The 24,769-nt window shown below is 44.1% G+C and overlaps 1 protein-coding gene across 1 annotated transcript in view; it reads left to right on the top strand.

Moving 5' to 3' along the window:
- Positions 1 to 17,731, top strand: part of RIF1 (replication timing regulatory factor 1) — a 68,748-nt gene extending 51,017 nt beyond the window's left edge. Inside the window, exons 28-36 of the mRNA XM_082262409.1 lie at positions 5,161 to 5,250; positions 5,355 to 5,406; positions 8,389 to 11,508; positions 13,221 to 13,364; positions 13,448 to 13,525; positions 13,665 to 13,780; positions 13,861 to 14,014; positions 14,098 to 14,203; positions 17,307 to 17,731. Of these exons, the coding sequence (XP_082118535.1) occupies positions 5,161 to 5,250; positions 5,355 to 5,406; positions 8,389 to 11,508; positions 13,221 to 13,364; positions 13,448 to 13,525; positions 13,665 to 13,780; positions 13,861 to 14,014; positions 14,098 to 14,203; positions 17,307 to 17,530 (4,084 nt within the window). The 3' untranslated portion in view covers positions 17,531 to 17,731. The remainder of the gene's footprint in view (positions 1 to 5,160; positions 5,251 to 5,354; positions 5,407 to 8,388; positions 11,509 to 13,220; positions 13,365 to 13,447; positions 13,526 to 13,664; positions 13,781 to 13,860; positions 14,015 to 14,097; positions 14,204 to 17,306) is intronic.
- Positions 17,732 to 24,769: the final 7,038 nt, after the last annotated feature.

Here is a 24,769-nt window from a genome sequence, read left to right as displayed (position 1 = left end):
GTGCGCCCTGAAGGGGTGCCCTCACCCAGTTCTGGGGTGGGGGGACGCTTGCTCGGTTTTCTTCAACCCTGGCTGGCCCGCGTGCGGGACCGGTGGGTTCAGGAAATCGTTCGATCTGGCTACAAGATCGAGTTTCTCTCTTGGCCGGAGAGCAGATTCTTTCCCTCAAATCTTCAACTGTCTCCGGAGCGTTTGCGGGATCTGCACTTGGCGGTGCGGGACCTGAGGGCTCAGGGAGTGGTGGTTCCGGTGCCTCATCGGGACAGATTTCGGGGGTTTTATTCCAATCTGTTCACCGTGCCCAGAAAGGAGGGCAAGGTTCGTCCAATTCTGGACTTGAAGGCTTTGAACCGCTTTGTGCGGGTTCGCAAGTTCCGCATGGAATCCCTGCGGTCGGTGGTGGCTGCCCTGGTTCCGGGGGAATTCATGGCCTCCATCGATCTGAAGGATGCGTACCTTCACATCCCGATTTTCGAGGGTCACCAGAGGTACCTTCGATTTGCCGGTGCGGAGGATCATTACCAATTTGTGGCGTTGCCTTTTGGTCTCGCCTCAGCTCCACGGGTTTTCACCAAGGTGCTTGCACCCGTTCTGGCTTTGTTGAGAGCTCAGGGCATCTCTGTCCTGGGGTATCTGGACGACATTCTGGTTCGGTCTGCGTCCAGCCAGGGTCTGGAGAAGGACCTGTCCGTCACGATGCAAACTCTACAGGAGTTTGGTTGGACGATAAATTTTCCAAAGTCGACGCTGAGTCCGTCGGTTCGTCTTCCCTACCTGGGAATGATCCTGGACTTGGTCCAGGCGAAGGTCTTCCTGCCGGAAGACAAGCTCAGGACTCTTCAGGAGGAAGTCAGGTCCCTCAGGGACTCATGCGATGTCTGGGATTGATGGTCTCGGCTTTCGAGGCGATTCCCTTCGCCCAGTTTCACACACGGGGTCTCCAAGCGGAGATCCTGTCCAGGTGGGACGGGCGACCCCAATCTCTGGATCTTCTAATTTCGTTGAGCCTTTGCACCAGAAGGGATCTTCTGTGGTGGCTCCAGTCCCCGATGGTGTCGGGGGGCAAGTCCTTTCGTCCTATCTCATGGACAGTGATAACCACAGATGCCAGCCTGTCGGGCTGGGGTGGTGTTCTGGGCGTTCTGTCCGCCCAGGGAACTTGGTCGGAGGGGGGAGTCCTCCCTTCCGATCAACATTCTGGAATTGCGTGCGATAAATCTTTGCCTTCGCCGCTGGACGGACCGGCTGCAGGGCTGTCTGGTTCGGGTGCAGACGGACAATGCCACGGCGGTGGCCTACATCAACCACCAAGGGGGCACCAGGAGTGCCCGAGCGGCTCGGGAAGTAGCCGACATTCTGTCTTGGGCCGAGACTCATGTCCCGGCGATAACGGCAGTTCACATTCTGGGGGTGGAGAACTGGCAGGCGGACTATCTGAGTCGCCAGACCCTGGATCAGGGGGAATGGTCTCTCCACCCGGCTGTCTTCCGGATGTTGTGCGCGAAGTGGGGTCTGCCAGATGTGGACCTGTTCGCGTCTCGTCTGAACAACAAGGTGAGAAGGTTCGTGGCAAGGACGCGCGGCCCTCGGGCAGACGCGTCGGACGCGTTAGTGGTCCCGTAGCATCAGTACAAGCTGATGTATGAGTTTCCGCCGATTCAATTGCTGTCCAGGTTCCTTCACAGGTTGCACTCGGAACGCAGCACGGTGATTCTTGTGGCACCGGACTGGCCTCGCCGGTCCTGGTACGCAGACCTTGTGAATCTGGCGGTCGACGCCCCATGGCTTCTACCTCTTCGAGACGATCTCCTGTCTCAAGGGCCGATATTCCATCCTGCTTTACAGTCGCTGGCTTTGACGGCCTGGCTGTTGAGACCGAGGTCCTGAAGGATAGGGGTCTCTCCCCTGAGGTCATTCACACGTTGATCAACGCGAGGAAACCTTCCTCAGGGAAGGTCTATTACTGTACTTGGAAGGCCTATTTTGCCTGGTGTGAGTCCAGGGGGTTTTCACCTCGCACGTACTCTGTTTCTCTGGTGTTGTCCTTCCTTCAAACGGGTGTCGACCAGCGTTTGGCGCTGGCTACGATCAAGGGTCAGGTGTCTGCGCTGGCCGTTCTTTTTCAACGTCCTGTGGCTGCTAACTCCTTGGTTGGCACTTTTGTTCAAGGAGTGCGGCATCTGGTCCCTCCTAGGAGGGAACCTCTGCCTCCTTGGGACTTGAATCTCGTTCGATCTGTGTTACAACGTGCTCCTTTTGAACAGATCAGGGAGATCTCGTCTGTTGTCCAAAAAGGTCGCCTTTTTGGTGGCGATCACTTCGGCTCGCAGAGTGTCGGAGCTGGCGGCTTTGTCCTGCAAGTCTCCGTATCTGGTCATTCACTTGGATAAGGTGGTCTTGCGACCTAATCCTTCTTTTCTTCCGAAGCGAGTTTCGGAATTCCATCTCAATGAGGATATTGTCTTACCTTCGCTGTGCGCAAAGCCTAAACATCCGAAGGAGGTGATGTTGCACTCTTTGGATGTTGTTCGGGCAATAAGGGTTTACCTTAAATCGACTGAGTCTTTTCGCAAGACGGATTCTTTGTTTGTTCTTCCGGAAGGTCCTCGGAAGGGCATGGCGGCGTTGGCTTCTACCATCGCCAAATGGATCAGACAGACCATTGAACAGGCATATGCTTTGCAGGGAAAAGTTCCTCCTGTGCCTGTGAAGGCGCACTCTACTAGATCTCTGTGTACATCTTGGGCCTGTCGTCATGGGGCTTCTGTGGCCCAGGTGTGTAAGGCGGCGACCTGGTCGACCGTACACACTTTCACAAAATTCTACAAAGTAGATGTTCAGGCATCGGCAGATGCTTCCTTTGGCCGCAAGGTTCTTAGTGCGGCAGTTCCTTAGGGTCCCTTATTTTGGACCCCTGGCTGTTTGGGATACGTTTTTATCCCTGGGTTATTTGTTTTTCCTGGGTTGTTGCTCCTGTTGAGCAAGTTTTTTTTCATGTTGCCCAGCTGGTGTCCTTTCTTTGGTAAGGTTCCTTTCTTTGATGTGGAGACTGCGTTGCCTTACGGCACGGCTGCGTTTCCCACCCCTCATGTTTGCACTGCTTTGGGACGTCCCCATTGTGACGAATATGAAGAGGCGGCGACTGTCGGAGGACGTAAGAGAAAACGGAATTTTTGTAAAATCTTACCTGTAAAATTCCTTTCTCGGAGTCCTCCGACAGTCGCCGCCCCTCTTTTGGGGTTTGGTTGTATACTCTACTGCTATTCCACTGAAACTGAGATATGGTTGCAGGAAGTAGGAGGGTATTTACTGAGGGGACCACCCCCTGTGGGTGGGATATGTTAAAAGCTTTAATGTTAACATATTCTGTTGCCTAGCTACTCCTTCGGAGCAAAGTCTAATACCCCATTGTGACGAATATGAAGAGGCGACGACTGTCGGACTCAGAGAAAGGAATTTTACAGGTAAGATTTTACAAAAATTCAGTTTTTTCCCAAAAAACTGCGTTTGAAAGACTTCTGCGCAAATACAGTAAATACTGATTTTAACTTGTAAGCAACAAGTGTCAGAAAAAGGCTTTATTTGTGGTTAAACTGCCCTCATTTACAGACGGAAGTTCATTCCTTTGATCTAAAGGAACAAAATTATACTTTGTTTATAGTTATCACACCGCCTTGGCAATGTTGAGAAATGTATATGCTGCAGGCTTTTTTTTTTTTTTTTGGACAGCTGTGAGCAGAGCATGACTCTTCACTGTATGAATAGGGGAAATGCAGTTTTAAAATTGTAAAGGGGGGGGTGAATTGCAATTTCTCAAGGATTAATCGTGCAGCTCAACCAAAGAATGAACAAAAAGTGCAATGAAAAGAATGGTCACTTAAAAGCAATTCTCCAGAGCCAACCTGGGAAAACAGCGGTTTAGGTGCACTGACAGAGTCTAGTCTGGCATGACACACGGGCTGATTTACTAAAACTAAAAGTGCAAAATCTGGTGCAGCTGTGCATGGTAGCCAATTGGCTTCTAACTTTAACTTGTTCAATTAGGCTTTGGCAAAAAAAAAAAACTTAAAGCTGAAGAGTTTCTGTGCAGAACGGAACCAGATTTTGCATTCTCCCAGTTTTAGTAAATAAACCCTTATTGCAAAAAGATCTCTTGCAGAGCAATTTATGACTAATGCCCCGTACACACGTGCAGATTATCTGCAGACTTTTGTCTGCAGACTTACCTTTTCTATGTAGTGCAAGGGCCTGCCGGATTGCATACAAATTGAAAGTGTTTAGATTTGACCTCATATTATATGGTTTTGGTAAGTCTGCAGACAATCTGCACGTGTGTATGGGGCATAAGGTATGCCTCTGTAGTGACTCGGCCATATGCAGCAGGGCTTACACTGCAATAATGGGATTTTTGACTTCCTGTAAAATCCATATATACTGCTCAAGAAAATTGAAAGGAACACTTAAAAAAAAAAAAAAAAATCAGATCTTAATGGGGAAATATATCATGGTGGATATCTATATTTGTATAGAAAGAAAAAAAAAAAATATATATATATATATATATATATATATATATATATATATATATATATATATATATATATATATATATATATTTTTTTTTTTTCCTGAGACCCTAGAGAATAAAATGGCAGTTGTTGCAATATTTTATGCCGCGCTGTGGTCTTTCAAATGCAATTTAAAAATGTTTACGTATATATAAAAAAAAAAAAAAAAAAAAAAAAAGCCCAATCTTTGGTATAATGTGAAAGCTGTTAAACTGACAATCGTGGTCTTTATTCTAAGCAAAAGTTGTGATTCCCATTTTATCCAGAATCGTGCAGCTCTATTCTGTGGTCATGTAAAGAAATGTTAGTCTAAAGTGGGACATTTATCTAGATTTTAGTATAGGTTGTTTTAGATACCATTTCCAACAAATATTTTACAGTTATTTACTATTGCGATGATTTTGCCTATTGCAACCATTTTCTTGCCCTTTTTTGAAAAAGCTGGCATAGCAGGCTAGTTGATGTCCTAGAAATATGGCATTCAGAAGATATATCTATAAAGGTGTTTTTTTTTTTTTTTTTTTGTGTTTTTTTATTTTTATATGTGAACTTGTTGAACAATGTTGCCTGAACCTCTCTTCAATTTTGCCAGGGTGGACATACCGACCATGTATAACAATTTAGATGCATCACAGGACACCACTTTGTTCACGCAATATACTCAGAGCCAGGAAAATTCATTGTAAGTACAGTTAGTTTACTAATACTATATTAACTACGTAGACTTAAAATTGTCATCTCCCAGTATTGTCATTCATTATTTATTTTTTATTTTTTTAATACTAGGGATAAGCCAGAAGCAAAGGTGGATGCTACAGAAAATGCTGCTCAATCCAACGTAAGCATATTATCATGCTTTCATTAAGTCTTGCACACCTTATATTTTGAAAATTGTTTATAATGTCACACACACACCATTATGCTGCTTATTGTTTGAAACTATTTTCTATTTAGCATGAGTAATGCTTGTATAACCAAAGAACAATTGAAGTGTTTGTGAAGGCTGAAAGTTTTAATGCGTGCAGGTAAAAAAAACACCTGTGTGCAGCAGCCACCCTGCCCTTCCCCCGATGTCGCACTGTATTTATGCAGAAGTCTTTCAAACGTAGTTTTCTGGGCAAAATGCACTTTAATGAATAAAAAAAAAAAAAATTAAACCGTAAAGTTAGCCCAATTTTTTTGTATAATGTGAAAGATGTTACGCTGTGAGATCTTTATTCTGAGCAAAAAAAATATTCTCATTTTATCCAGAATCGTGCAGCTCTAATTAAAATTATAGTGTGTGTGTGTATATGTAAAGGACCACTTTGAAAACACATCAGATCTCAGTAGGGAAAAATATCAGGCTGGATATCTATACTGATATGGACTGGGTAAAGTGGCATCCTTTCCTTCCGAACACATCGTTTGATGGCAATCAAAGTTATCAACCTACATTGAGGAGGAATACATTGACACCCCCAAGGTGAAAAAATGCAGCAGGCTGGTCCATTTTGCTGAAATTTCATTGCAGCAACTCAAAATGGCCCCCACGTGTTTGTATGCATGCCTGAAAATGTTGGGGCATGCTCCTAATGAGATGACAGATAAGAGTCCTGGGGTATTTCCTCCCAGATCTGGAACAGGGCTTCACTGAGCTCCTGAACAGACTGAGGTGCAACCTGGTGGTGTCAAATGGACCGAAACTTAATGTCCCAGAGATGTTCTTTTGGATTTAGGTCAGACGAGCTTGGGGGCCATTCATTGGTATCAATTCCTTCATCCTCCAGGAACTGGCTACATACTTTCACTACATGAGGCCGGGCATTGTCGTGCACCAGGAGGAACACAGGACCCACTGCACTAGCGGTCCAAGGAGTTGATCCTGATACCTAATGGCAGTCAGGGTGCTATTGTCTAGCCTGTAGAGGTCTGTGCGTCCCTCCATGGATATGCCTCCCCAGACCATCACTGACCCACCACCAAAACCGAAGGATGTTACAGGCAGCATAACATTCTCCACGGCTTCTCTGGTCCTTTTTTACGTCTGTCACATTTGCTCAGGGTGGACCTGCTCTCCTCTATGAAAAGCAAAGGGCGCCAATGGCAGACCTGCCAGTTTGTGTTCAATGGCAAATATCAATCGAGCTCCACAGTGCCAGGCAGTGAGCACAGGGTCCACTAAAGCAGGGCTCAACAAACCCCGGGCGCCAGATCGCATTGGCGCCTAGAATTAGAGACCTGGCGCCTGGGGTGAACTGCAAAAGGTGTCCTGTCCGTTTTGCGCCCCCCCCCCCCCCCCAACCACTCACCGAGTGCACGGACTACCGCGCCGTCCAAAAATTGAGGCCGCGGCTTTCCGGCCTTCTTCAGGGAGAGAAGGGGGAACTGGCGCCCTCTTGTGGTGGCCGGGAGTTTGACAAGCAGTAAACTAATGGCTGTTTCCCCTGCCTGTCCTCAATGCCTGTCCATCTCCTTCCCCAAGAGGAGATGAGAGGGAAGTTTTTGCAGGCTTCATCTCCCTGTCCACTTACCTTTGCTTAAAAGGTAAGTGGACAGGGAGTGGGGTTTATTATTATTATTATTATTATTATTATTATTTTATTTTTTTAATTATTAAAAAAATAATCATTTTTCTTTTTTCAATTATAAAAAAAATTATATAATTTTTTTTTTTTTTTCCCCTCATCGCCATGCCACAGCCGAAGGCCCCTTTCACACGGGCTGTCTGATCAGGTCCGCCTGTCAGTTTTTCAGGCAGAACTGATTGGACCCTTCAGTCTCCTCTATGGAGCAGTAATCTGCCACCATCTGATCCTGTCTGCCAAAAACAGATGGATGGTGGTTCTATTTTCTATCCATCCCGTGGATCGGATCAGATGGCATCGGATGGAAACAGTCAGTTTCCATCTGATTGCGCTATAGAGGAGAGTGGGGTTCTAGTCGTCTTTGTGTAAATTTAGTATGTTATTTTTTTGGAAATAAAGCTTGGTTGTTTAAAAAAAAAAAACTGGCTCCTAGATTTCAGGAAAACTTGTCAAGCCCTGCACTAAAGGACATTAGGCCACCCTCATGAAGTCTGTTCCTGATTGTTTGGTCAGAGACATTTACACCAGTGGCCTGCTGGAGGTAATTTTGTAGGGCTCTGGCAGGGTCATCCTGTTCTCCTCCTTGCACAAAGGAGCAGATCCTGGTCCTTCTGATAGGTTAAGGACCTTCTACAGCCCTGTCCATCTCTCCTAGGTTAGCTGACTGTCTCCTGGAATCCCTTCCATGCTCTTGAGACTGTGCTGAGACACACAGCAAACCTTCTGGCAATGGCACATATTGATGTGCCATTCTGGAGGAGGTGGACTGCCTGTGGTAACCTCCTATAGGGTCCAGGTATTGCCTCAAGCCGCCAGCAGTGACACTGACCACAGCCAAATGCAAAACTAGTGAAAAAGTCAGAAAAGATGAGTAGGTAAAAAAAAAAATTCAGTGGCCTTCACTTGTAAAACCATTCCTATTTTTTAGGGCATATTGTTGCCCACCTAGTGCACCTGCTAATTTTAATAGCAAGTAGCTGAAACTGATTAACAGCCCCCTCTGCTACTGAACTGACTACATCAATATCCCAGGAGTTTAATTGACTTGATGCCACACTCCGATTAGAAAGTGTTCCTTTAATTTTGAGGTGTGTGTGTAGATAAATATAAAAGAGCCTTTAATGTCACTTAAGGTCTTTACACAGCGCTTGCTCTTGCATGTCATGCATGGCCTTTTTCATAAGGCTTAATTCTGTTTTTACATATTTAAATGAAAAGTATATATCCATTTTCTTTTTTTTTGGGTTTTCCAGGAAGAACAAACGCCTCAAAAGGGAAGAGACGTAAAGGAAGATAAACCCAAAGAAGTTGCAGATATTGAAATGCTAGAGGATAAAGTTGAAGAGTCAAAATCTTTGAATGATTCCGCTTTGTTGAACACTTCAAAAGAAGTGCAAAACTCCTCAAACGTCAGCAATAGTTCTACATCTTCGGACATGGTGTTGGGCACTCCACCACAACCCGCCAGCAGGAGACAGTCTTTTATCACCTTGGAAAAGTTTGACAGCTCTGAGAATCGCTCTTTTAGCCCTTTGTCAGAAGCAAAATTTCCAAAAGCAAAAGAAGTTATTTTAGTGCCAGATAGTCAAGAAGTAAAGGCTACAAACCAAAAACGCAAGGAAAAAGAAACAAAGAAAAATAAATTGCAGGCAGAGACTGAATCACTGAATGATAAATCAAAACCTGTGTCCAGAAGACGATCAAGGTCTTTACGCCAGGCTGAAGACACAGAGAAGAAACTTGAAGCACCTGAACAACCTAGTCTGAAATGTGGAAGTGCAGCTGGTGTGGTTCCTGCAGAGGAAATGGAAGACATTGAGTGTGTGCCAGAATCTCAGCCGCCTCAGCAGGAAGAAAACAGTGTGGACCATGATAAGGAAAATTCAGCACCAGAGAATATTACAGATTTCAAAGAAAACACTCCACCAGAGACTAGCACAGCAGTAAAGGAAGATGCTCAACTGCCTCAGAAAGCACTTCGTAATCCAGTTGTGTTGAGGCGCTCTTCCAGGAGGCAATCGGAAATAATGGAAACTGTTAAAAAAGAGGCTGCAACAGAAAAACAATCCCAAGTGAAAGAAGAGCAAAAAATAGATTTGAAAAAGATCCCTCCATCTAAAGAAACTCCTACTATGCAACAAAGTGAAAATCTTGTGAAAACGATAAAAAAAGAAGATGCTGAGTTTTCCAAAAATCTTGAAGAAAGTTCACAAGGTAATAAAACACAGAACAACACTGATAACGATGACGAACTTCCAGACTCCAGCGAGAAGATGACAAGAGGCCGATCTAGATATCAGACACGAAGGTCTTTGCAGGCTGTTCAGGCTGCCAATGAAAATTCAGAGTCTGATAATTCAGAACCTCTAGAACCAACAGGCAAGCGAAAACGAGGTAGACCTAAGAAAGTGGATGAATCTGAAAAGAAGGAAAAAGAGGAAAGCTCTCAGGAGTCGCAGATGAATGATACCGATAATTTTGACATGGAACCAACTAAAAGTGAGTGTGCTTCAGATGTGCCCTCTGAGATGGACTCCCAAACAGAAATAGATGGAGAAACCTACATGATTTCTACAGATAACTCTGCATCGCGGGCAAAGATTCCAAGGTTGGAGGATGGCAGGAGTACAGAGTTGGGCTCTACTCTGGAAATCAACAAAACATATGAACTTACCAAACTTGGCAGCACAATGCAAAGCTTAATGACTGAACCTTCTGCTGGTGACTTTTCCACTGCAGTTTCTGATGTTTTTAGGAATTCTGAAAGCACTTCAACGTCGCTTGACTGTCCCCATAAAAGAAGTCGGAGAGTCAGAAGGTCCAAGGCTTGTGACTGTTGCGAGGCCTCAGGAAAGCAAGAAAAGTCTTTTACGGAATTAAAATCTGAAGAAGCGGAAAGTAAAAACAAGACCATCAACTCATCTTCTGACATACAGTTTAACTGTACTTTCTCAGGGCCGTGCGCTGTTAGCACACCACTTGTTCCAGCAAAACAGCAAGCATTTTTCAAAGTTTCTGCCATAGAGATGAAATCAGACACTGAGTCAGAGCTTGAACAAACAGTTCAGTTTAGTAAGAGTGAGACAGAGGAAGTAACAGAAATTTATGTTCAAACAAAAACAATAGAAGCTTTGGAATCCCTAACTGAACCTGCAGAAGTGAAAGAGCTTCAAAAAATTGACAATGACAGTTTGAGCGTTGAGAGGCAATGTGTTAAAGAACCATGTGCAAAAGATAAACAAAATATTGAGGCAGAAAAAGAAAACGACTGTAAGACTTTTGATGTAGAGACCATTGAAGCATCCACAAGGGACGAGACCTGTGCAAAACCAGAGGTGGTGCTGGAAGATGCTCAGGTTATAGTAGATGGGGGTAATGATGTGGCTGAAGGTGAAGAAAAAGACCACTCTGCCACATCAAGCCAGGATTTTGCTGAAGAGAATAAAGCAGGGGTGGACACAGCCCCTGCTAAAGTTACTGAAATAGTAGGCAATTCACCTGCAAAGATTGAGTTGGCTACTGTTAAGGAAACTGAAGCAGAGGCGGGCAGAGCTTCTGCTGAGGACACTGAAGCAAATGTGAGTAAAGTTTCTGCTGAGCGGACTGAGCCCAAAGAGGCTGTTGCTGGGGTGACTGAAGCAGAGATGGGCAAAGCTCCTTTTGAAGTAACTGAAGGACAGGTGGAAAATGATTTTGCAGGGGAGAATGATGCAGAGGTAACCACAACTCCTGGGAAGCCTAAAGCTGAGGCGGACAAAGTTTCTGCTGAGGAGACTGAAGTAGAGGTAGGCAAAGTTTCTGCTGAGGAAACTGATGCAAGGGTGGGTACAGCTTATCCTGAGGAGATCCAAACTGAGATGGACACAGCTCCTTCCAATAAACCTGAAGCAGACGTTGATACAGCCCCTCTTGGGGAGAGGGAAGAAAGCAAAATCTGTCAGGAATCAAGGGTAGATTTGGTTGCTGAAGAGAAAACTTTGAACATAGATGAAGAGAAAATTTACCATGAGATGGAAAATGCTCAGAGGACTTGTGAAGAGAATGCAGAAACTTGTATATTTCCATCAGCTGACATATTGCCATACAAGGTCACCTTGACTGAAGGAGCAAAAGTGGATGAAGATCTAACGACTGCTGCAGAGAAGTGTGCCGCTCCAAGAGGATCTGAAAATATGCAAATAAGTCTGCGAGAAGGACAGTCCAGCACAGATTCACCACCTAAACTAAAAGGCTTGACATCTATGGCCCTAGCCAATGACAGCCCCAGTGGAAGCTTCAACTGGTCCCCTTCTGCTTCGCCTTCAACAAGCATTCTAAAGAAAGGGTTAAAGAGACAACAGCAGGAAATAGACTCCCCTTCTCCACTTAACAAGGTGACTTTAGCATACTTTCATATCAAGCAGTTTATCAACATCTTAATCATTGAATTTGTAACATGTTTAACCACTTCCCATCGGCCGTACACATATGTGGCCTGGCCTTTAACTACAAGTAGCCACATATATGCTTCCCCGTGTAAACTATCTCGCTGAGATCACGCTCCCAGCACAGTAACCAGGGAGTACTGAAAATATCCTAATGCATACTTGTGATTGGAAGCTTTCTAAACATGTGACAGCCAATCACAGCGGTCACATGATCTGAATCTCCGCCTCCCGGCATTTAGAACTTCTGAAAAGGCCAAGAAGGGGTTAAATACATTTTAACCACTTGCCGACCGTGCCACGCAAATTTACTGCGGCAGGGTGGCTCGGCTGTGCATGATCGCGTAGATCTACGTGATAATGTGCATGTGAATAGACAGCGGGAGCCAGACTGCGTCAGAGTGGGAACGATCGCCCCTGGCCTCCCGCAATCTTCGGGAAAACTGATAGAGCCGTCTGCCTATGTAAACAAAGCAGGTGGCTCTCCTGTCAGACAGGCACAATGAGATTGTGTTTCAGCTAAGCTGAAACACCAATCTCGGTGTGCCTTTCACAGAGCCCCCACCCCACAGTTAGCAAGCACTTTAGGCATATTTTTAACCCATCGATCACCCCCAGTAATTAACCCCTTCCCTGTCAGTGTCATTTATACAGTAACAGTCATATTTAGCACTGATTACTGTATTGGTGTCACTGGTCCCCAAAAATGGGTCCGGGTTTTTTTTTTCAAAATTGTAGCTTTTTTTGTTTATAGTGCAAAATCTAAAAACCACAGAGGTTTTAAAAAAAAAAAAAAAAGAAAATTGTGTTTGGGTATAGCATCGCACGACTGCGCAATTGTTAAAGTAACGCAGTGCCGAATTGCAAAAAATGGCCTGGTCATTAAGGGGCTAAAACCTTCCGGAGCTGAAGTGGTTAGAGTCCAGTTTTTAGCAATTTCGTGTTTTGCACCATCACGGTCATTGGTTTACTTTGGTGCTATATTTTTATGTATCTTAGAATCAGGTTTCTCAACTCCAGTCCTCAAGTACCCCCATGTCATGTTTTCAGGCTTTCTATTTTGCACAGGTGATTTGATCAGTTTCACTGCCTTAGTAATTACCACAGTCGGTTTATCTGAGGGAAATCCCGAGCACATGACCTGTTGGGGGTACTTGAGAATTGGAGTTGAGAAAAATTGTCTTAGATTGTTGCTTGAGTTGAAGGGGGTCAGTACCTTGAAAATGCTACTTGGTTGTCAGAATTTGCATCTGAGCACCACAAATGAAAAACCCTAACTTATTTTTAATATTTAAAGCAAACTGCCCTATCCACCCATGTCTCAATGCTTTATTTTTGTGAGAAATCTTTGAAAAACTACCCCTAGCTTTGCTGGCTGTGGCCATTTTGTGTAAGGGCAAATGATTAGTGTAGCGTTTTAACTTCCTGCCCTTAGCTCAAGTATACATGCAGGAGAGTGTGCTTAGCTGAGAGAACCCCTCCTATTCCCTCCCCTCTTGGATACTTCTGGGATATGACATTTGCCTAGGCAGAAAACCAGGAAGTAACTAAAAGTAAATATGATATGCTCTCCTATTTACGAATGTTGGAAGGCACGAGGATTAAAAATGTTTATTTGGAGAGTAAAGTTCCACTTTAAAAGGCTTGTTTTATGTGAGCAGATAAGGAGAGTATCGTTTGCTGATCCAATATATCAGGAAGGATTGGCAGATGACATTGATCGCCGTAGCCCTGTGATTAGAAGCAATTCAAGTAACTCCCCATCTTCAAGAAGTCTTAAAATGCTAACGAGTACTCAGCCAAAGGTAATGTTACAATGCTTTTGACGTGTGTTTAGTGTGGTTGCATTTTAGTAGCCGGTCGCTTGACTGTACCTTCAATTTGCTAGATTATCACCACTCCAACCAAAGGATTTGTCTCTCCTGGGTCTCGTGTTCTTGGATTTAAGAGTTCAAAGAAGAGTTTGGTAAGCCCAGATCATCATTTGTGTCATAACAGACCAGAATAGGGTCCTTTTACAAGCCCCTCCCTAGAAGTTTGACTGATATTAGGATTTCACTTTTTAGGGTTTGCTAAATGATTAAAATTGCTAACTTTTTGTTTAGATTTCAGAAATGACCAAAGAGTCTATGCCATCTCCGAAAGAGAGCGTCTACCCTGCCCTAATGAACTGTGCAGCGTCCATTGATGTCATTCTTCCACAGATTACTTCCAATATGTGGTGAGAGATCTGCTTAGTGCATTCTGAAGAGCTTGTCGTCTTGTACCAAATGCATATATATTTATAGATATATTTTATAGGGCCAGAGGACTTGTACAGTTCATCCGTGCTAAAAATATAAAAACAATTGGTGACCTCAGTACGCTTACACCTTGTGAAATTAAGACATTACCAATCCGGTCTCCAAAGATTTCTACTGTGAAAAAAGCTCTGAGAACCTACCATGAGCAGCAGGTAAGTTAGGAGTAAGTTTGGGAAGTTGTATGCCATAACCTCTCTGCATTGCTTACACAAGTCATTTTTCCTATTGGCTTTAGACAAAGGCAAAAGGATTTGATGAATTTGCTGCCCTTGATGAAGTTGAAAAGCCAATGAATGGTCTTGATGAGAAACCGATATCTGCTGAAGAAAAACTTGAAACAGGTATTGTCTTGTTCTCTGGGAAGTCTGTTTTTTATTTTTCTCTAAACATGGGTAAACCTTGAAAATTTTCCATGGTAGAACTGAAATTGCCTAAAATGATGAAAGCTGGAGCCTCCATTTTGTACTCTTGAATTGTTCAGCAGGGGACCCAAGAAAAATATCTGACAGTTGTCCAGGGCACTTCAGGTTTTGTCTGATCTTTTGCAAGGTATTAGTGTGTTTTTTACTCCGCTACAAAGAAATCACACATTTTTAACCACTCCATGATTGTAAGTAATTGAAGTTTAGATGCTCAAAACCAAAATTGGCATCTGCAAGATGTATCCGTTAACTAATAACAAAATAAAAAAATCAGTTTTGTTAAAGTGAACTTAAATCTAACAGCTAGGACAGTTCACCTCGCAAAAAGGATTTTGATCGAGGATGTAGCTGTATGCTAGAAGAATGTTGACACTTGTTGTTTACAAGTTAAAATAAGTATTTATTGCTAGAAAAATACTTGGAACCCCCAAACATTATATTATATATTTTTTTAGCAAAGACTCTGGAGAATAAAATTTTCGGTGCAATATTCTTTTCTCACACGGTATTTGCGCAGCGGTCTTTCAAATGCAAATTTTGTGGAAAAATACATTTCACTGCATTTAAAAAAAAAAAAAAAAACGTAAAGTTAACTCCAATTTTTTTTCTGTAATGTGAAAGATAATGTTACACTACGTAAATGGATACCCAACATGTCATACTTCAAAATTGTGCACGCTCTTGGAATTGCGATAAACATTAGTACTTGAAAATCTCCATAGGCGATGCTTTAAAAATGTCTACAGATTACCAACCCAGAGTTAGAGGCGGTCTACAGCTAGAATTATTACTCTTGCACGAACGATCGTGGCGATACCGCACGTGTGGTTTGAACACTGTTTGCATAGGTGGGCTCAACTTGCATATGCGTTCGCTTCCGGCGCTTAAAACCTTTTTTTTTTTTTCTTATTTTACCTTTTATTTTTACACCGTCTCTTTGAAAAAAAAAAATTCATCACTTTTATTCCTATTACACGGAATGTAAACATCCCTTGTAATAGAAATAAGCAGGACAGGTCCTCTTTAATGTGAGATCTGGGATCTAAAAGACCTCACATCTCACATCTACACTTGAAAAAAAAATGGGCCCCTTAAGGCGTCGCTCCGTTCCTCCAAGGCTATATTTGAGTGGGAGCCAGCTTGCCCACTGCTCTGGTAAGCGCGAAAAACGACCGGGAATCGGCCGGGGGGGGGGTGTCACCTCTCCCGCATCCCATAAGTGATCCTGGGGTGAATCCAGACCGTCCGCCCAGTAAAAAAAATACTGGGGTCATGGCAGCTATCTGCTGCCCCATAACCTAGGTATTGAATGTCAAAGTAGCAACGTAAAACTGCGGCGGGCGATCTGGAAGTGATTACAATTCTGTGAACTACAAACTGAACAGTTGCAACATAGATTCCGAACACATGGAACTGTCTGTGATACTTTAATCTTCAGATTGCAGACGTCACGCACTTAAAGAATCGCTGCTATATATCCTGCTCTCTTGGACTGGGTTCACATCTGCATGTGTAGGAATGTGTTTTCCACAGCCGCACAAAAACCGTGCTACTTTTAAGAAAATGCACAGGAGTGCCATTGGCTTTTATGGAATAGAAAACAGTGTGGTTTCCCACACCTGTACACATGCTGTCAAAGCACAATGTGGTTTCTGTGCAGTCACTTTATTAAAAAGTTTCAGAGACCGGTTTCCTGCTGGAAACGCAGTTCCTGCGCAAACACGGCACACAGAAAAAAAAATTGATAAATTACAACTTCAGAAAACTCGCCATGCCTTCTTACTAAATGGCTCTGACTGTCTACTTTCCAAAAAGGATCATTTGGGGGCTATTTGTACTGTTCTGGCATTTTAGATAGTCCGTCGGTGCATCAGAATGGATCAATTTTCAAATCTATACCATAGTTTGTAGACACTAAGGCTGGCCATACACTATATACAATTTTTTTATTCAATTTCCTTTAGATTTACCTTAAACTATGTAATGCAAGGGCCTGCCTGACTGCATACAAATTGAAAGTGTTTAGGTTTGACCCTATATTACATGGTTTTGGTAAATCTAAAGGAAAGTTGAACAAGAAAATTGTATAGTGTATGGCCAGCCTTAGTTTCACACAACGTGTAGCAAAATACATTTTGGCCTAAATTTATGAAAAGATTTTATTGAATAGGTTTTTTTTTGACCAAGAAGAAAATATCGTTTTTATAGGGTGTTTGTTTTTTTTTTTTTTTTTTTTTTTTAATCACAAAAAATAACCCAGTAGTGGTCAAATACCATCAAAAGAAAGCTCTATTTGTGTGAAAAATTATAAATTTCATTAGGGTGTAGGGTTACTTGACCACACAATTGCCAGTTAAAGCAGCGCAGCGCTAAATGGCTATAAATTTCCTGTTCATGAAGGGTGGTAAATATCTTGCGGAATGCAAGTAGTTAATGTGGTAATTTTTACTTGGTGCATTTTGCTTGTTCTAAAATTTGCATTTAACCACTTGCCTACTGGGCACTCTTACCTGCTTCCTGCCCAGGCCAATTTTCAGCTGTTGGGCGCAGATGGGGCTGCACGTTTGGGCGCATATGACGGTGCTGTGCAGGTATCACTGATACTGTATTACAGCTGAGACTTATTTTCACAAAAATGGCGGATGATAGTTGTAAAGCTCGTCCCACACCTTGCAATATTATACTATCATCTTTGGATCTACCAACTATGTTGTGCAAGGGCCTGCTTGATTGAGTAAAAACTGACTGGAAAGTTTAGGTAGGTCCTCCTATTGCTTAGTTTTGATTTAAATTCGATTGTACGGTAAACTCTAGAGCAGGGGTCTTCGAACTATGGCCCTCCAGTTGTTCAGGAACTACATTTCCCATCATGCCTAGTCATGTCTGTGAATGTCAGTTTTACAGTGCCTCATGGGATGTGTAGTTCCGCAACAGCTGGAGGGCCGTAGTTTGAGGATCCCTGCCCTAGAGTACTGGCTTATTTCATGAGTTTCACCATACCTAATTCTGGCTTTCTTTTCAGACCTGCCTGAGGCATCTGCTACAGCACCTGTAGAAACTGCAGCCACCCCAGACCTTCCAGCACAGATTAATACACTTTCTATGCTGGTGACTACAGAGGAGCTTGGGAAATATTCAGGAAGCCAGCTTTTTGAAATGCAAGACAAACTTGGGACAATATCAAACAGCATTCTTCGGCATCTGCAGTCACGATGGAGTTCGCCACCTCACGACAGCTCTGTTTAGTTCAGCTCCATGTGTCTTGCGCAATTCCCATTTACAGGCCACTTTTACTTCTATCCTGATGAACATTTTTTATTACAAAGACTGCCTACATTTTTTTAGAGATCCATCATGTGGTGTTTGTCCATACTTTGAATTGTACTTCTCTATTCACAGCTTCAATTAGATGTTTAAACATAATATTCATTATTATAGGTTTCAGACAAAGAATGAATGCGTTTTTTTAAGTACCTGCCTTGTCGTATAGGGAACAGGTTTGATGGGCAGAATGCTGATTATTTCTATAGCACTGGTAGCTCTGTGATAGTCACGCTCTGGGAGAGTATTATCTAGAAGTGGAAGTAATGAGATGCATTTTCATGCCCAGAGTGACCAGACAGATGTCTCTTGGCGTTTTCAAGGTGAAAATTACGTGCTATGGGCAAAATGGTAATTTGTTTCTTCCCTTCAGTTTTATGAAATTGTAGTATACACTGCTATTTTTAAATGTCCACTTTTGACCTTGTGGGGTTTTTTTTTGCATATGTACTTAATATTGTAAATTCCTTTTGACGTTTTCTTATCGACTGGAAAAAGTATTTTTGGTAGCTTTTGCCTCTGAAAGCTTTACTTAAAAACAAGTCTCAGAGGATACCACAGTGTACTATTTCATGTTGCCTTTGTTGTAATGATACACTTTGTCATTTTTTTTTTTTTTGTGTAAATTCTGTAAATAGCCTCACTGCAGGTTACTAGTTTTGATAGTAATCCACTCTGTACATATAATTTAAACAGTTGGTTCCAGCAGAATTCTTAATCACTTTGCTGCATGTGCTCCTTTTTAGATCTAAAATGTAAAATTAAAACTATTAAAGTACTTTTTCAAGTTTGCAGTAATAGTTTTTTACCTTAGGAACTGTTCCTATGTCTGTAAATGGGTGGCTTTTAAACTGCACTTATTTTAACTGAAAAATGCTGCATACAAATTCCATGTAAATAGGACTTGGACACCTTTCACAGGTGCGGACTGTTTATTTCATCAGTTCAGTCATGTTTTTTCAAAGCAAAAACAGATGAAGTTTACATCTGCCAGCTAGAGTCCTGGAGCCATTTTTTCATGCAAATTACATCCGTGTTTTTTTTTTTTTTTTGTCTGATGTTTGTTTTTCTTTCGTTCATTGACGGGCACAGCTCCTTATCTTCTTGACCATTGGTTATACTGCCCCCTACTATCTTTATTTTGTTCCTGTGAGAACCTACTATTGACTGCCTGACTGGGCGACTGAATAATATAGATCCAGAGGGTCCCCCCAGTCTGGTCAGCGGGCAAGCACAGGTCTCAGCTCCGCTATGGTCGGCCGCAAATTGACGGGGGGGCTGGCCTGGCCTGTAAGTTAAATGTCTTGCGAGGGCGCATGCGACCTGGCCTCAGCCTGGGTCGCAGCGTTCCTCCTGAGCGACAGCCACCCACAGTGACACACAGTCCCTACCCTCCGTTTGGGCATCCGCCCTCCCCTCCGCTGCCCCTGGGTGGTTGGCTCCGCTGGGGCTTGCGCCAAAGTGGCTGGGCATCCAGAAAAATTTAGGCAGCGGATTTCGGCCTACTAGGCCCTGCGGCCAAGTCTGGCGCCTCTGGGGGGGGGGGGGGGGGGTGTCAGTTCTGGAAAGTGGGTTTAGTCCAGCGAGGTTAGCTGAAGCCCCTGCTCTTCTTTTGGGCACCTGCCTGGCTGGAATCTATACACCTCTACAAAAAAAATTTAGGCCACGGCTTGCAGCCTACTAGGCCATGCAGCTAGCTTGGCACCTCCTTTGGAAGGGGTGGTGCTGTAGGGGGGGGCGGTGTGTATTTTTTTTTTTTGGATGGCATCCATGCCGCCATTGTGTAGGGCACCTGCCCCTTTTTAGTGGGGTATCCTGCCTGCGCGTCTGTGTCGTGGCGGGCAGTCCCCTTTTTTAAGAGGATTATTTCCTTTTATGGAGGGTGCAGAGGGTGACCCCCCCCCCCCCCCCCTTTGTTTTTTTTTGTTTTTTTTTTTTTTCAGGGTCCAGTAAGTAAGTGGTCAATTTGTGTGCCCTTGGTTGGCGTCCCCTTTGCGGGATCAGTCGGCAGCCCTCCCTTGATTGTTTTCTTTGTGAGCTTAGTATATAGCGCCCCCTGCCTCATCAGATCCTGAATCTGTTTCGGCCGCCGTGGAGGTGAGTCGCCCTACTGGTCTGTGTCCATGCACCCTGAGTGCTCAGATAGTGGGTATGATTCCTCTGCTCCTCTAGGGCTGCATGAAAAGGAGCTGGTGGATGCAATGATTGTCAGTGTGTGAAATTTTTAAAAAGAGGATGCGGCTGTTGCTGCTTCAGGGGCACCGGTCCCTTTTGGCACCACAGGCCCTCCAAAGCGGTGAGGGTGTTTCCCTTTCCTGCTTACTTTAAAGAGGAAGTAAACTCATAAAAAATTTAAAAATCAATCTTTTAGAATGTTTTAAAAGGACTTACAATATAATACATTACACATAAAATATTTAAATCAGAACCTTCTTAAAATACCTTTTTTTTTTTTTTTTTTAAAAGTTCAATTTTTTCCTTCTTCCTGCTCTGGGCTGCGCCATGTCATCTCCTCCCCCTGCAGATGTCATTTCTGCCCTTATCTTTGGCTGAAATCTCTGTGTAATGCAGACTCTGTGTCCTGTTTTCCCTCCCCTTGTGTGACCTCTTGTTCACTCCCCCTGTGAGATAAGGAAGCTTCTTAGCCGTGCCGTTTTTTCACACATACAGGGAGAGCAGGCATTGTTATGTTAATAAACAGCACACAAACCGTGCCGTGAATTGAATGACAAACTGGGCATGCGCCGATGACGTCATCAACTTTTACAGGAAGATTATACAAGTAATCTTTTACAGGCACCAATCTATTGCTTTCTCTAGGCAGATTAGAATGAGCTAAAGTGTAAATGGGGAGTTTACAACCTCTTTAACAACATTGTCACCAAAACAGTGGGGTTGTCCAAAATGCATTCTTGTGGTCCCTAAGCATTTTGCTATGTGGTATCCTTATGAAGATTCCCTGCTTAAAAAAAATGGACGGTCCCACCTGTAGTGGACTTTCCCGGTTTTCAGGTTAAATAAAGCTTAATTCCGGTTGAGAAGCCCCCATCATTTTTAAGGATCTGGCTGAGAGGAGGGCGAGGCTCTGGCCTGCCATATATTCACTGTGCCCTGGTGTCGCAAACTCTGACCGAGTGGTCTAAACTTTTACGCCAGGACCTGGAGGGGAAACTGCTTCCCCCCCCGTCGGTGGATCAGTTGGTCCAGGGGCTACAGCTTTATCTGTGATGCCTTGCTTGATGCGGCTCCATTGCTTTTTTAGGCTGTGTATTGTCAGTGGTCCTTCAGCGTATTATCTGGCTGAAATGCTGGTCTGTGGACCAGACGTCTAAGAAGGCCTTATCTGATCTCCTGTTTTGTAGGAGAATCGCCTGTTTGGATCTTCCTTGGATGACATCATTAAGAGGCTTCTCCTTTGTGCTCTCTAAGTTCTTCTGGACCAGTCAGCTGGGATTCAGAATGTGCTGGGTGATCCTTCAATCTGAATACAGCTGACCCCCTTTGTTTTTCTACATGCTCCATATTAATAGAGGTCTGATAAGCAGCCTCTGTTGGACACTATGGTGGTATGTGCTATTACTTCAAACAGAGTCTGGTGATGGGATGTCATCAGTCTTTATGGACTATGGGCATTCATTTCTAGCGATGCATTTGGGCTTTTACAGTTCCATACAAGCTCTGCAAATAGAGATTCTGGTGAAATGGGACAGAATCCAGTCTCTAGAGGTGGCTTTGTTCTCCCTCACGTTGGACAAGGCAGATCCTTTCTCCCCCTGTACTGGATTGGTTGTCACCATGGATGCCAGCCTGTGAGGAGGACCCTTTGTTCATCTTGTCATATGCAGTTCTTTTTTGTGCTTTTCAGTTCTTCTCCCAGCATGAGCCTATCCCCACAGCCAAAACCACCACAACATCTAGTAAGGGTTGCAACAAGATACAGGGAAAAAGAGTTCGTTATGCCCTGACAAGCATGCCTCCTTGAGCAAGAGTGGCCAAGGGTGAAAAAAGATAGAGATCCAGAGGTTCTCTGGATGATCAGGACTTGCCCAGGGTTGGAAAGTGACAACTCCAGTCCTGACAGAGCATAGTATAAAGGGAACAAGTGTACGCTCAAGCGAAAGTTTGTAGCTTCTCCTCAGAGGGCTTTGCGCCCAAAAGGCAAATGTTCGTCATGTGGAGCTGACCCTAATGCTGTGAAAATTAGTTTGCGGTGACTGCTTCAGGCAGCTTGCCAGAGAAAAGGAGTATGAGAAAAATTTCCGGTCATCTCAGACAGAATGGAGCAGAGGTGGATGAACAGAATGTGGGCCATTCACCAGCTTGATGCCAGACTATTCAACCCTCTCTAACCAGAGAGGTACCAGGCACTTCAGCAGGAGATGTAGGCAAATTCCCCAGGCCCAGTAATACAGCCAACCTTCCTTGAAGGGGAAGAAGGTAGTGCATCCTCTTTGGCAGAGGATCTTGAAGGCCCAGGCTTAAATGTACTATGATGCAACCCCTTAATAAAGCTGTGCTGAAATGGGAGGACCCTGAACCTCCTCCAAAAATATTTTCCTCCCCTTAAAAAGCAGGTAGTTACTTTTCTTATGTCCAAAATAAGATGTCTGTTTTAGGAGGAATGGCAGAAGTTGGATAGAAAACTGTCTTTATTACGTTAAGAAAAAAAAAAAATGTATCCACTGACGGAGGAGGATGCAACAGTTTTGTACAACTTGCCAATGGTGGATGCTGCAGTCACTAGACTGGCAAAGGCCATGACACTTCCACTTATATTCGCAATATCCTGGGCAGGTGCATAGACATGGACTTACAAAAAGTTGTTCCTCGTGGCAGCTGGTGCTTGTAAGCCCACTGTTGCTCTAACATCCAAATCAAGCGCTATGCGAGTGTGGATGCAGAACTTGGAATATGTGATGAAAAGACAGCTGCCTAAAGAAAAAAATAATCAATGCACTTGATGGGCTAAAACTCCCAGCTGACTCTTTGGGGGGGAGGCAGCTATAGATATCATTCGATGGGCCTCAAGAGCAAAACCTCAAGAGAGCTCTGTGGCTAAAGCCCTGGACAACTGACCCATCTTCAAAGCAAAACTGCTGTAAATTACCTTTTGGCAAAGCGTTTTTTTTTTTTGCCAAAAACTGGAGCCAGCCATCTTCAGGGTCACAGGTGAAAGATCAGGACTTCTGCCCGAAGATCAGAGATACAGACTTTGGTGTGGGGGGGGGGGACCAAACAGATTCCAAGTACTCCAGAAGCAGTTGGAGGGGTACACAGTCAACCTTTCTGAGGTCGCAAAGGGCCCTGTGGCTCCCTTAGGTGGGGGGCGGTTGTAGCCAGGTTGTTTAGATTTGCTCAGTTCTGGAAAGTGGATTTAGTCTTCAGTGACGCAAGGCCATTATTGTCTTTTCAAACAGCAGCCCCCAGAATACTCCTTTACCCCCACCAAGACAACCCAGTCAGCTCTAAAGTTAGCTGCTCTTCAGGAGCACTTCAACATCTTTTTGCATCAGGAGGTGATCATTCCAGTTTCAACCCGTCAGAGGTCTACAGGCTTCTACTCGCCACTTTTTCTGGTCCAGAGCAAGACAGGTTGTTTCAGACCAGTGATCGACCTCAAGAAATTGATATGATTTTTTTGGATAGAGAGATTCAATATGGTGTTTCTCCAGACAATAATCAAGATAATTCAACCTGGGGATTAGATGATTTCTGTGAACCTGCAGGATGCTTTCCTGTACATCCCGACCCTATTAATATCGGAGATTCCTCAGATTCGCCGTGGGGGATAGATATTACCGGTATTTGTCTGCCTCCCCTTCGGCCTATCCACCTCTCCTCAACCCTTCACCAGGGTTCTGATTGCAATTATGGCCCACTAAGGGAAGAAGGGTTTAGAGTCCATCATTATTAGGACAATATCATCCTCATGGCTCAGAACCAAGACCTATTGCAGAGACAGCGAGAGCTACTGCTGTCCACCTTAGTCTTTCAGTTGTAAATAGATAGTAAATTATTAAAAGAGCCAGATGGAACCTAAACAGAATATGGTATAGCTAGGGGCTCAGTTCAATACTCAGTCACGGTTTCCTTACCTCTTTAGAAACTCCCCAAAATCAGGGAAAAATTCCAACAAGCGTTGGCTGTGCCATTGATGTCAGCATCCCACTGCATGAGTCTCCAAGGGACTAGAGCTTCTTGTATCCTGATGATCCTCTGAGCTCACTGGAAACTTTAGTTTTTTGCTTTCGTTCACTGACGGACACAGCCTAAATTCTTCAGACAATTGGGTATGATACATTATACATTCTTCAGGAGTAGGACTAAACGGAAACCTTGTTGGTCACATCCTTCTAGCAGTCCCAGAGAATATACCATCTCTTCCTACTTTAGGACTTCCATTTTTTTCTGCCTAGTCAGGAGTAAGGACCTGGCTCTCTGCTGGGATCTGCAGTCCTGGCATTTTTTACCTATGTAAATGGAATTTTTTTACTTTTTCTTGATTGTAGCTCACACAGGAACAAAAAATAATAAACAGCCGGACTGAGCGACGCACGGGATATTCTAGATCCTCACTGTCTTTTCAGTCTGACCTGCGAGCGCGACCCAACTATTAGTTCCACACTAGGTTGGCCGCGACACAGCCCCACTGGACGGGGGATGACCGGCGAGTGAAACACCTTGCGAGGTCGCATAGCCCTGTTTGGGGGCATAGGTGCAATTAGGGAAGGGGGCTACAAGGTGCTGGGCTGGAGGAGTGGTGGGTGATGCCGCTGTCAGCCCCTGTAGGGGGTGTCTATACCTGGGTGCTGCGGGGGTCCCTTCCTGAGGTTAAGGGTCGTGCGCAGCATCGCGTGGTGCCACCATTTTTCTGTGGTCTCAGTTCCTGGTTTGGTGGCCATGTTTTTGTAGTTCAGCGACCATGTTTTTTGGTTTTCCCATAGACTGGCATTGGCAGCCATTTTCCTGTAGTCTGAGACAGTGCTCAGGCTGTGGGGGCCTCTAGTGTCAGGTCAGCGTTGCCTCTTCCTCTTTCCAGCAGTGTGGCAGACCGTTATGGCGCTTTCCAGCTCGAGTGGTGAGTCTCTGGGGGTACACTATCCTTCCTCTGCTATAAACAGCGCTGCGAGTGTGCTGATTCTTGTGGTGCTACAGCGATGCACG

Source organism: Pelophylax lessonae (genome assembly GCF_965119305.1).
Source record: "Pelophylax lessonae genome assembly, chromosome: 6".
NCBI lineage: Eukaryota > Metazoa > Chordata > Amphibia > Anura > Ranidae > Pelophylax > Pelophylax lessonae.
Note: the sequence above shows the minus strand (reverse complement) of the source record. Positions and strands in the feature narration are given on the sequence as shown.